This window comes from Dipodomys merriami, unplaced genomic scaffold (genome assembly GCF_024711535.1).
Source record: "Dipodomys merriami isolate MVZ:Mamm:240054 unplaced genomic scaffold, mDipMer1.0.p SCAF_57, whole genome shotgun sequence".
Classification (NCBI taxonomy): Eukaryota; Metazoa; Chordata; class Mammalia; order Rodentia; family Heteromyidae; genus Dipodomys; species Dipodomys merriami.
The window spans coordinates 7,473,554-7,484,265 of record NW_027206146.1 but is presented as its reverse complement, the minus strand read 5'-3'; the positions used below and the strand labels follow the sequence as shown (position 1 = coordinate 7,484,265).

The 10,712-nt window shown below is 58.8% G+C and overlaps 1 protein-coding gene across 1 annotated transcript; it reads right to left on the bottom strand.

Annotated features, from left to right (window-relative positions):
* Positions 1 to 350: 350 nt before the first annotated feature.
* Positions 351 to 2,923, bottom strand: LOC138812574 (cone-rod homeobox protein). Its single transcript, XM_070000539.1, has 3 exons — positions 2,821 to 2,923; positions 1,314 to 1,465; positions 351 to 950 (listed from the first exon to the last, which is right to left on the bottom strand). Exons 1-3 carry the CDS (start codon positions 2,918 to 2,920, stop codon positions 351 to 353), a joined length of 852 nt encoding a protein of 283 aa, XP_069856640.1. The 5' UTR covers positions 2,921 to 2,923.
* Between the last annotated feature and the right edge of the window lie 7,789 nt (positions 2,924 to 10,712).

Genomic DNA, 10,712 nt, shown 5'->3' with positions numbered 1-10,712 from the left:
GAATTGTATCCAGGTTAACTTCATAATGTGAACTGTATCATCGACCTAAGTGGAGACAATGGGAATCTGTTTTTGGTTTTTTCTTCATGGGGGGAGGGGAATTTCTAGAAAGATCCTTGCTTCGGTGCTTTAGGAGTGACCCCGGTGGTAAGCCAGCAGCAAGATTTGCTTTGCTTCCCTCCCCGCCTCGCCCCTCCAGGAAGGGAGCAAGCGCTCAGCATCTGGGACATCCTGAGATTCGCTGTCCCAGGACCCGAGGAAGAGGCGGGGGAGGTGTGCTGTTGCAGTCTCTGATCTGAAGTGGCTAGGCAAGAGGGGGGCTGAGGGGGGGGAGACTGAGGGGGGGTCCCCTACAAGATCTGGAACTTCCAAGCGCTCTGATCCCGGCAGTCTAGGGTATCCATGGCGTTGTAGCTGAACTTCCAGGTGGCCGTGGGATCCTTGAACTCCAGGCTGTCCACGGGGCTGTAGGCTCCGTACCCCTGGCCTGACAAAGAGTTGGGGGACTGGGCGAGGGTCGGGCCGGCCAGGGGGCTCAGGGCAGGGCCCCCCAACTGGGGCACCATGGGAGAGAGGTAGGGGTCTAGGCCGCTGAAGTAGGAGCTGGGTGAGCCATAGGCCGATGGGGAGGCGCAGAAGGCCGGGGCCGGGGCATAGGTCATGGCGTAGGGCGCAGCCCGCTGGGCCTCGGGCAGAGGGGACTCCGAGGCTGGACTCCAGATGGCCACGGAGGCCACGGCCGCGGTGGGGGAGGCCGACGGGCCAGGCAGAGGGGGGCTGTAGGAGTCGGAGATGCCCAGCGGGTCCTCACACGTGTCGGTGGCCGGCTGTGGGGACATGGTGGCCTTCTTTTTGCTGGGCCGGGCCTTGGCCGGGGTGCCAGGGGGCTGCTGCTGTTGTTTCTGCTGCCTCTGTTGCCTGCACTTGGCCCTGCGGTTCTTGAACCAAACCTGGGGAGTCGGGGGAGGGTAAAGAAGGGGGGCCGACATGAGATGTAAGCACCCATGACCCCCCGGGCAGCTCAGGACAGTGAGCATTGTACTTGGGTAAGGTATATTAGAAACACACCGTCAGACGGGCGCCGCGGCGCACGCCTGTAATACCGGCGTACTCAGGAGCCATCTGAGGATTGCCATGCAAAGCCGGCACAAGGCTGGGAGACTCTTCTCTCCCACTGAGCCAGCAAAAAGCTGGGCATGGAGCTGTGGCTCAAGTGGTCAGGTGCCAGTCTTGAGGGCTAAGGCTCAGGCTCTGAGTTGGGGGTGTGGATGGGCATGGGGGGGTCTGGGAGGGTGGGGGGCCCAACATGGCACCTGGACCCTGGACTCGGGGAGGTTGATCTTCAGGGCCACCTCCTCGCGGGCGTACACATCCGGGTACTGGGTCTTGGCGAACAGGGCCTCCAGCTCCTCCAGCTGGCCGCGGGTGAAGGTGGTCCGCTCCCTCCGCTGCTTCCGGGGGGCGCCTGGGGGTGACGGAGACCCTCAGCGGCCGGCCCCAAGGTGTGGGTTCCGGGGGGCAGGGGAGGAGGTGCTTCTGAGTGTCACCCACTCACCCAGAGCCCACGTCTGCCCCCTGACGCCGACGCCCCTGAAACCAGGCTTCAGAGCTCACTCAGCCCTGGTGCTGACAAAACCGGCTTCAACTGGTGACCGACATGCTCTCCCCCTTCCTCCCTCCCTCCCTCCCTTCTTCCCCCTCCCCCTTCCTCCCTCCCTCCCTCCTTCCCCCATCCCCCTTCCTCCCTCCCTCTCTCCTTCCTTCCTTCTTCTTCCTTCCCTTCCTCCCTCCCTCCCTCCCTCCCTTCCTTCCTTCCTTCCTCCCACTTCCTCCTCCTTCATCTTTTCTCCTTCCTTCCTTCCTTCCTCCCTCCCCCTTCCTATCTCTCTCCCTCTTCCTTCCTTCTTCCTTCGTTTCTTCCTTCCTTCCTTCCCTCATCCTTCCTCCCTCTCTCCCCCTTCTTCCTTCCTTCCTTCTTCCTTCCTTCCTCCTCTTTCCTTCCTCCCTCCCCTTTCCTCCTTCCCTTCCTCCTTCCTTCCCTCATCCTTCCTCCCTTCCTCCCCCTTCTTTCCTTCCTTCCCTCATCTTTCCTCCCTCCCTTCCCCTTCCTCCCTTTCTTCCTTCTGCCTTCCTTTCTCCTCCTTCCTTCCTTCCCTCTTCCCTCCTCCCTCCCTCTTCCTCCTCCCTTCCTCCTCCCTCCCTTCCTCCCTCCCTTCCTTCCTTCCTCCCTCTTCCTCCTCCCTTCCTCCTCCCTCCCTTCCTTCCTTCCTCCCTCAGTTCCTCCCTTTCTTCCTCCTTCCCTCCCTCCTTTCTTCTTTGCTTCTTTCCTCCTCCCTTTCCTTCTCCTACCTCCCTTCCTCGCTTCCCTCATCCTTCCTTCCTGCTTCCTGCTTCCTTCCTTTCTCTTCCTTCCCTCCCTCCCTCCCTCTCTCTTTCTTTCCTTCTTCTCCCCTCCCTTGTTTTCCTCCGGCTCTCAGTCCTGCAACCCCTGAGTGCGGTGATTACAGGGGTACCCACCCTGCCCCACTCCTGGCTTTCTTTATCATTTGATGTTTACAATGGAGATCTTGTCATGGAGTCCATTCCGGCCTCCACCTCCTGATCTCCCGCCCCAGCCTCTGTGGGTGGAGACGACGGGTGTGCCCCACCACACCAGCCCCTCCCACACCCCTGAGACTGTCCACCTGTCCTGCCCTGTGGCAGAGGGACAGGGAGCAGGTGTGTGACCCCGCGTCCCAGCCTGGGCGCCCTCCTCCTGACAGCAAGGACCCCAGGAGATGCCCCCCTGCCCCCCTGCCCCCCCCCCAGCCGGGCACTCACTCGGGTAGGGCACAGCCTGGCGAATCAAATCCACACTGGGGCCACTCAGGGCCAAGGCGTTGACGGAGTAGTGGGCCCCGGGGTTCATATACGCCATCATGGTCTCCAGGTGTGTGGGCCCAGGCTGGGGGGGGGCCTGTAAGACAGGGGGGCAGCAGACACTGATGGATGGGCACCAGGGGCAGCGGCTCGAGTCCTGCTCCACCCCGGGTCTCTTCTTCAAGTTCAGGCTGAGGGGGGTCTCATGACGACTGGCCTGGAACTCAATCCTCCTGCCTCAGGCTCCCTGGTGCTGGGATGACAGGTGTGCACTACCATGCCAGGCCTGGTCTCTTCTTTTGGAGGGGGTTGGTCTTATCCCATGTCCCTGTGCCTCAGTTTCCTCGTGTGACAAATATGCTAGGGAGAAGTAGAGGGAGAGAAGTAGAGGCCACCATGGCTTATAACGGGAAGTTCTGGTCTGGTCTTGTTCCAGGAGCCCAGGGAGATGGGGCTCAGCCCTGGGCACAACCGGGGAGATCAGGGCAAAGGGCGCAAAACCTGGGACAGTCCTCAGCTGGGAGGGCTGGGTCTCCCTGAAAAGACAGCGAGGGCGGGGCTCTGTGCAGAGGGCGTGGAACAGCGGGGCGTGGCTATGCATTGGGGGCGTGGCCTCTCGGTGGACATGACCCCATGGCTGGATGTGACTCTTTGGGGGCGTGGCCCTACTGCAGGGTGTGGTCTGGTGAAGGGGCGTGACTCTGTGCAGTTGCCATCCAATAAGGTGGCTGTGGCTCCATGATGGGGTGTGGTGCTGTGACGGGGGCGTGGCCCTATGATGGGGCAAGTCTAGTGATGGGCGGGGCTCTGCATGGGGGCGTGGTTCGTCGCAGGGGCGTGGCTTCCTAGAGGCAGCCAGGTGGGCCATCAAGAGGCTCAGGCCAGGCGCTGGTGCTGACACCTGTCATCCACCTCCTCAGGAGGCTGAGATCTGAGGACCACAGTTCGAAGCTAGCCCAGGCAGGAAAGTCGTTGAGCCTCTTATCTCCAATGAGCCACCAGAGAAAGTGGGAAGTGGAGCTGTGGCTCAAGTGGTAGAGCACCAGCCTGGACAGAGACAACATCTAGGTTTTGAGTTCAAGCCCTAGAACTGTCACACACACACACACACACACACACACACACTCACACTCACACACACACACACAGAGTTACAGATATTCTGGTCCCTGCCTGGCTCACCACTGTGTGTGTAGGTCTTGGAGTTTCCAGTGTCTGCCTCCCCAGGTGTCCTGGGTCCCAGGTGTCCTGGGTCTCACGTGACCAGTTCCCCTCCCAGGTGGGGCTTCCACGGTCACAGCTGCCTGTGAACAGCGCCCCTCATCCGGGGACACTCTCTGAGTCACTGCCAAGGGTTTAGGGACAAGGACTCAGGACAGAGCAAAAACCCAGCAGAGACTTGCTCCGAGCTTCACCCTTACAGGCAGGGAAACTGAGGCTCAGAGGAGAACCAGGTCGGAGCCTGGATGCTCTGACCACCCCTCACCCTAAGATTCTCTCCCTTCTGCCCCCCAGACCCCAGAGATTCACGTCTCAGAGGAGGAAACTGAGGCCCAGAGAGGCCACATGAAGGGCACAAGGTCACACAGAGACGAAGAGAAAGGGACTAAAAAGAGACTCACGTAGCTCCAGGTCAGTCCTGGGCCAGATCCCTCCAGCTCTGCCCTCAGGGGTGGGGGGAAAAGGGTATGGGAGATGGGAAATCAAAGCCCCTGGGTGTAATAGGAACGCTAAGGAATCCATCCCAATGTGGTAACTCCAAGATGACCCTCTCACAAACCCCCTGGCTGGTCCTGTAGTGCACACAATCTCTCCTGAAGTAGCCAGAGGTCCTTGGTCTCTCCTGTATGTACGAATTCCATCCCACTTAATCTTGGTTCTTCTTCTTCCTTCCTTCCTTCCTTCCTTTCTTCCCTCCCTCCCTTTCTCTCTCTCTCTCTCTCTCTCTCTCTCTCTCTCTCTTCCTCTCCCTCTCCCTTTCCCTCTCCCTCTTTTTTTGAGTCTTATTTAGCCCAGGCTTTCCTGGAGCCCTGCATTTTCCTGCTTCAGTTTCCCCAAATGATGGGATTACAGATATGGGCCACGACACCCGTGTTTATCCATTCTATCTCTGTCGTTCAGCTATCCTTTGAGTCAACCAATATTTGGCACATGCCAGCCGGCACATGCCAGGCACTGGGAAGAGAATTGCAGTTTCGTAAGGAGCGAAGTCCGTACAAAATTGCAAAGCCGAGCATGGTGGCTCATGTCTGAAATCTCAGTCTCTTGGGAGGCAGCGATTTGGAAGAGTGAGGACCAAAGCAGCCTGAGGACAAATAAATAAGTACATAAAAAAATAGCGAGATGCCATCTCAACCAACAAGTTGAGTATGGTGGTGCACACTCGTGGTTCCAGCTACATGGCAGGTGTAGGTTGGAGAATCTAGATCCCAAGCCAGTCCTGGGACAAAAGCAAGAGAAAGTATTCACACCTGTCATTCTAGCTACTCAACAGGCTGAGATCTCAAGCCAGCCTGGGCAGGAAAAGTTCTTGAGACTCTTACTTTCAACTAATTATAGAAAAAGCCAGAAGTGGCACTGTGGCTCAAGTGGTGGAGCGTTAGCCTTGAGCGAAAAAGAAGTTCAGGGACAGTGCCCAGGCCCTGAGTTCAAGCTCTAGGACTGGCAGACAAAGCAAATAAAACCCAAAAGCTTCACAGGCTAGGGGTAGAGACTCAAGGGATAGAGTGTCTGCCTAGCAAGTGTGAAGCTCTGAGTTCAAATCTCAGTTCTGCCAGAAAGAAAGAGTGGAAGGAAGGAAGGAGAAAGGGAAGCAGGGAGGAAACGCAACAGGAAGATGACTTGAATAGGAGCTGCCTTTGCAGCCTGAAGAAAGCCTTGGGTTTTCATAGCCTTGTGCGCGGCAGCGACCAGTCCCCCCTTCCATCTAACCTCAATCCCTCCTCATGCTGTGCCCTAGGAAATCTGCTTCTCCCCACTTCTCCCTCTTACCTTCCAGAAGACTCTTTTGCTTCAGAAGCACAGGTTGGCAATGCCTGTTGGGCCAGAGCCTTGGGATCTCAGGAGCAGAGGAAGCCAAGCTCTGCGCGAGGGCGGATTTAAGCTCCCGTGGGCAGTGATGTCATCTGCTATGGCCTGGATTGGGGAGGGTAATCCCCACCAAAGTGGGGGCTCTCCCCCCCACTGGGCTCCAGGAGGTGACATTGGGCTTCAGGGGAGGGGCACCCCTCCACTTAATCCCCTCCTCCCCTTCCCTGGGACATCTGGGCAATTATTGTTGGTGGGGAAGGGAAGCCCCGGCTTCCACCTCCTCCCCCTGGCAGGGAAGTCCTGCCTTGTGTCTAACTGGTGTCCTTCCAGCTTTGGCTGTTGTCCCAAGAGGGACGCATCCAAGAGGAAGGAGGGAAATGTGTGTGTGGGGGGGGAGGGGGAGGGAGGGATTGTGAGAGATCGTTTGGGAAAAAAAAAAGACGGGCACAAGGCTTTACATTCATCAGTGTACGGCCTGATTGTTCTTGCTGCCTGCCTCAGTTTCCCTTTTTGGGCCTGCTTTTGCCTTGATCTCAGTCTCATCCCTAACCTTGCTGTCTCTATGTCTTTGGGCATAAGATTTCCTTCTTCTTCCTCCTCCTTCTCCTCCTCTCCTTCTCTCTCGTCTTCGGTGTATTGTGTATACACCTGTCTCTCTGTCCGTCTGTCCGTCTGACTCTGGGTCTCCCCAGCTCTCTACTGGTCAGTCCTTCACTTTGCTATCTTTCTGTCTGTGTAAGCCCCCCCCCGCCCCCACCCCCTGCTTCCCCCCTCTCGCTCTCCCTGTCTTTGTGTTTCCTTCTGTCTGTTCCCCTGTCTGTCTGTCTTTCTGAATTAACATTTATTAATATCTCTGAGCTTCTGGTACCCACATGGGCCCAGCCGTCCATAATCCCCCCTGTCCCGGCCCTGGGTCTCCCAACCCCCCTCCCCTCCCCTCCCCTCCTCCCTCCCAGCACCCAGCCTCCTGCTGGGAGGGATTAAGGCTGTGCCCAGCCAGGGCGGCTCTCATCAGACTGAGGAGGGGCTGACAGCCGCTCTGAGGGGACAAGATGTCCCCCTAGGAGCAGAGAAAGGGGACACACTGCCCTTTAGGTGGGGGGGGGGGGAGAAGGTTCTAGAAACTTCCCCCAGAGTCTGCCCAGGTTGGGGGTGGTGGTGCACAGGGAAGATGCCAACTTAGGCCGAGTCTACATCCAGAAAGGGACCTCTGGGAATGAGGGGTTTGTTCACCGCTCCCAGAAAGCCGGCCCTGACACCCCAATTTCTCTCCCACCAACTCACCCTTGTCTGGTCCTTCCCAAAGGATGGGCTCCCCGCTTTCAGGGGATTACTAAAAACAAGGACATCATGGTGGGTGGAGGTCAAAGAAAACGCGTGCGTGAATAGGAAAGCGCCTTGTCCACGCGGGTCATGTGCCCTGGGTGGTCTGTCCTTCTTGTTGTTGAGGGGGGTTGTTTAGTTTGGGGCTAGTCCTGGGCCTTGAACTCAGGGCCTGGGCGCTGTGCCTGAACTTTTTCACTCGCAACTGGTGCTCTATCACTTGAGCCACAGCTCCACTTCTGGCTTTTTGGTGGGTCATTGGAGAGGAGTCTCATGGACTTTCCTGCCCATTCTGGCTTTGAGCTGTGTGACCTTAAGATCTCAGTCTCCTGAGTAGCTGGGATTACAGGTGTGAGCCACTGACTCCGTCATTGGTGACTTGATTTTCTATTTCATTTCCACCTTCTATGGATTGAATGGAGTCTGATGGAATTCCTCCCCCCCAGCCCCCTCCCCCACCTCAACCACCCATGGACGCAGGCACAAAGTGACAGTTCTCTGGGGGGTTTTTGTGCTCAGAGAGTCTGCACTCATGGGAAATAGACTCAGGGGGTCGATGGATAAACCAGAAGACTTCCAAACACACAAGGGGGTGTGTGACCCACCAGACCCAAGCGAAAGCCAGGATGGGGAACAAGGCCCCAGAGACTCAGCTAGCATGTGCACGGGGCCTGGGGTTCGATCTACAACACTGCATAATAAAAACAAACACTTGGGGTTGGGAAGGTGGCTCAGTGGTAGAGCACTTGCCTTGCATGCATGAAGCCCTGGGTTCGATTCCTCAGCACCACATAAGCAAAAAGAAAAAAGCCGGAAGTGGCACTGTGGCTCAAGTGGTAGAGCGCTAGCCTTGAGCTGAAGAGCTGAGGGACAGCGCCCAGGCCCAGAGTTCAGGCCCCACGACCAGGCCCCCCCCCCAAAAAAAAATTAAAACAAACACTCCACCATGCCAGCAACACAGAAGCTGAACACACCGTCCACACTGGGAGGAAAGCAAGAAGGGAATCCAGGAAGAAGGTGGGGGAGATGTGGGAGATGAGGGGGTCCCTGTGTTAGGAAGGAGGTAGGGGTGGGCTGGCTGGCTGTGGGGGGGCCCTGTATGGAACCCCTCATTGCTTCAGGGCTGGGAACCCCTGAGGGCCAGCCCCAGGCTGACTTTACCATTTGGATTTCTTAAGTCACCAGCACAAAAAACAAAGCAAAAAAAAAAAAAAAAAGCCACAAAAAACAAAAACCCAAACCAAACCCATAGCTCACCCAAAACCTCTCTGCACCTGGGTAGTCATAGTGCTCAGGTAAGTCACAATTAGTCCTGGGTGGAGTCTACAGGGTGGGTTGGGGTAGGGAGGGTCGAGGGAGGGAAGGCATAGCCCAAGGAGAGGTCTTAAAAACCAAGTCCCACAATTAGAAGCGTTGTCTTAAACCTGGACTGGGGTAGACCATCTCGGTGCAGGAGGCTGGAGGATCAGAATCTGGACACTGGAGGCTGGAGACCAGAAGCTCCAGGCAGGATGCAAGACTCCAATGATCTGCAAGGTAAGTGAGGACTGGGAGGCTGTCCCAGTGCGGGAGACAGGATTCGATCCTGTGGCCCAGGCTTCTGAGAGCGCTTTCTAAATGTCTCCCCAAGCATGAGCTTCCTGCCCTGCAGGATGGGGGAGACCCGGTGGAGTTTGGGGAAAGAAGTTGAGCAGACCAACATTTGGTCTGCAAATCTCAGGGGTCCCTGGGGCCCTTAATGGGGGCGTGGGGGAGCTTGGACACCCACCACCCCCAGCTACCCAGGGCATTCTGGTGAGGAGGCTGCTGAGGTCTCCCTGGGGAGAGGGTCTAAAAACCCCAGAGGGGCCGTGGGGCCGTGGGGCCATGGGGCCTGAACTCTGGGTCTGGGCGCTGTCTCTGAGCTCTTCAGCTCAAGCTCAAGCTACTACTTGAGCCACAGCGCCATTGCCAGTTTTCTGGTGGTTTATTAGAGATAAGAGTCTCACCGACTTTTCCAGGGCTGGCTTTGAACCGTTATCCTCAGATCTCAGCCTCCTGAGTAGCTGGGATGACAGGCGTGAGCCACCAGAGCCCTGGGGCTAAAGAGGTTTTAAAGCCCATTTCAAAGATGGGACCACTGAGGCCAGAGAAGGGCTGCTTGAGAGTCGGAGGGTCTGGCCGGCTGTGTGCTGCCCCCCTGACCTCCCCCTACCGGCTTCCTCTCTCCTCCAGGCTTCCCAGTGAGCCCCCCGTTTCCGCCCTTGCCTCCCGCAGCCCTGGACCCTTACCTGGCCCCAGGCTTCTCGGGGCCCCACGTCCCCACCGCGGCCCTGGGTGGCCCCGAGCTTCCAGGCCCCTGGCTTCCTCCCTGCTTCCAAGGGCCTGCGCCGGGGCCTGCGCCGGGGCCTGAGGCCTTGGCCGCCCCCGTGTCTCCAGAGCCTCAGGCACTGGGGGGACCCCGGTTTCCTTCGGGCCCTGCTGCGCCCCTCCTGCCTCCAGTGCCTGCACTGGCGGGCCCAGCCCTCTCTCCCAGGCCCCAGGCCGCCCCCACGCCCAGGCGGGGCCCCTCTCCCCAGTCCCGGGGCCCCTCTCCCCAGTCCCGGGGCCCCTCTCCCCAGTCCCGGGGCCCCCCGCGGAAGCACCGGCAGGAGCGCACGGTTTACACCAAGGAGCAGCAGGCAAAGCTGGAGAAGGTCTTCCTCAAGACCCGGTACCCCACTTTCTACCATCGGGAGATACTGGCAAAGAAACTGAAAGTAGAGGAGCATCAGATTCAAGTAGGTTCACCTCCTCCCCCGTTCCCCCTTCCATTCTCCCACTTGTCCCCCCACCTGTCCCCCTCCGCTCCCCCCTCCTGTCCTCCCCTGGCCTCCTTTAGCACCGGCTGGGTTAGGGCCTGAGAGGTGCCCGCCAAAGGCCCTGCAGGCCGAACCCCCACCCTTCCACAGGGGATCCTGGGGTTCACGCCAGCCTCCCCACACCTCGTGCTGTGGTGACCCCCTGCCCCTCTCTGGGGGCCTGCCTGCGGTTTGAGTCTGAGTTCCCTGCCCCACCCCCTCGGCCCATCTCAAGGTCCCTTTGTGTCCCCATCCCCCTGCAGGTGTGGTTCAAGAACCGTCGGGCGAAGCAGGCTCGGAATGGGCAGAGAAAAGAGCAGTTGTCTGACAGGCAGGACGCCCCCTGCGCCCCCCCTGCGCCCTCACACCCGGCCCCGAGCTGGGGGCCCGCCATGGCCTGGCCTATGCCAGCCTCTGCCAACTGGGACGGTGGGGACCCCGGAGGCCCAGGCTGCTGCCCCTACCCCCCGGTGCCCGGGCCTTTCGCCTGCCCACCCGTGGAGCCTACCTGCTCCGGCCTGGGCCAGGCACAGAAGGCTTTGGGGTACAGCTTGCTGGAGGCCCCAGCTGGAGCAGCTGCTTCAGCCAGTGCTTCTGCTGAGTTTCCAGTTCCAATGGAGGTCCTGGCCTCGGCCCCGGACCAGGCCCTTGCCCCTGCCTCTGCTCCAGCCCAGGCCCCTG

What these genes read in the sequence shown, in the direction of transcription:
- LOC138812574 (XM_070000539.1), bottom strand. Translation starts at nt 2,920, where the DNA reads ATGATGGCGTATATGAACCCCGGGGCCCACTACTCCGTCAACGCCTTG. An exon ending in CCAGGCTGTGCCCTACCCGA is followed by an intron (nt 1,466 to 2,820) that starts GTGAGTGCCCGG and finishes CGTCACCCCCAG; the next exon opens with GCGCCCCCCGGAAGCAGCGG. An exon ending in TCCCCGAGTCCAGGGTCCAG is followed by an intron (nt 951 to 1,313) that starts GTGCCATGTTGG and finishes CCGACTCCCCAG; the next exon opens with GTTTGGTTCAAGAACCGCAG.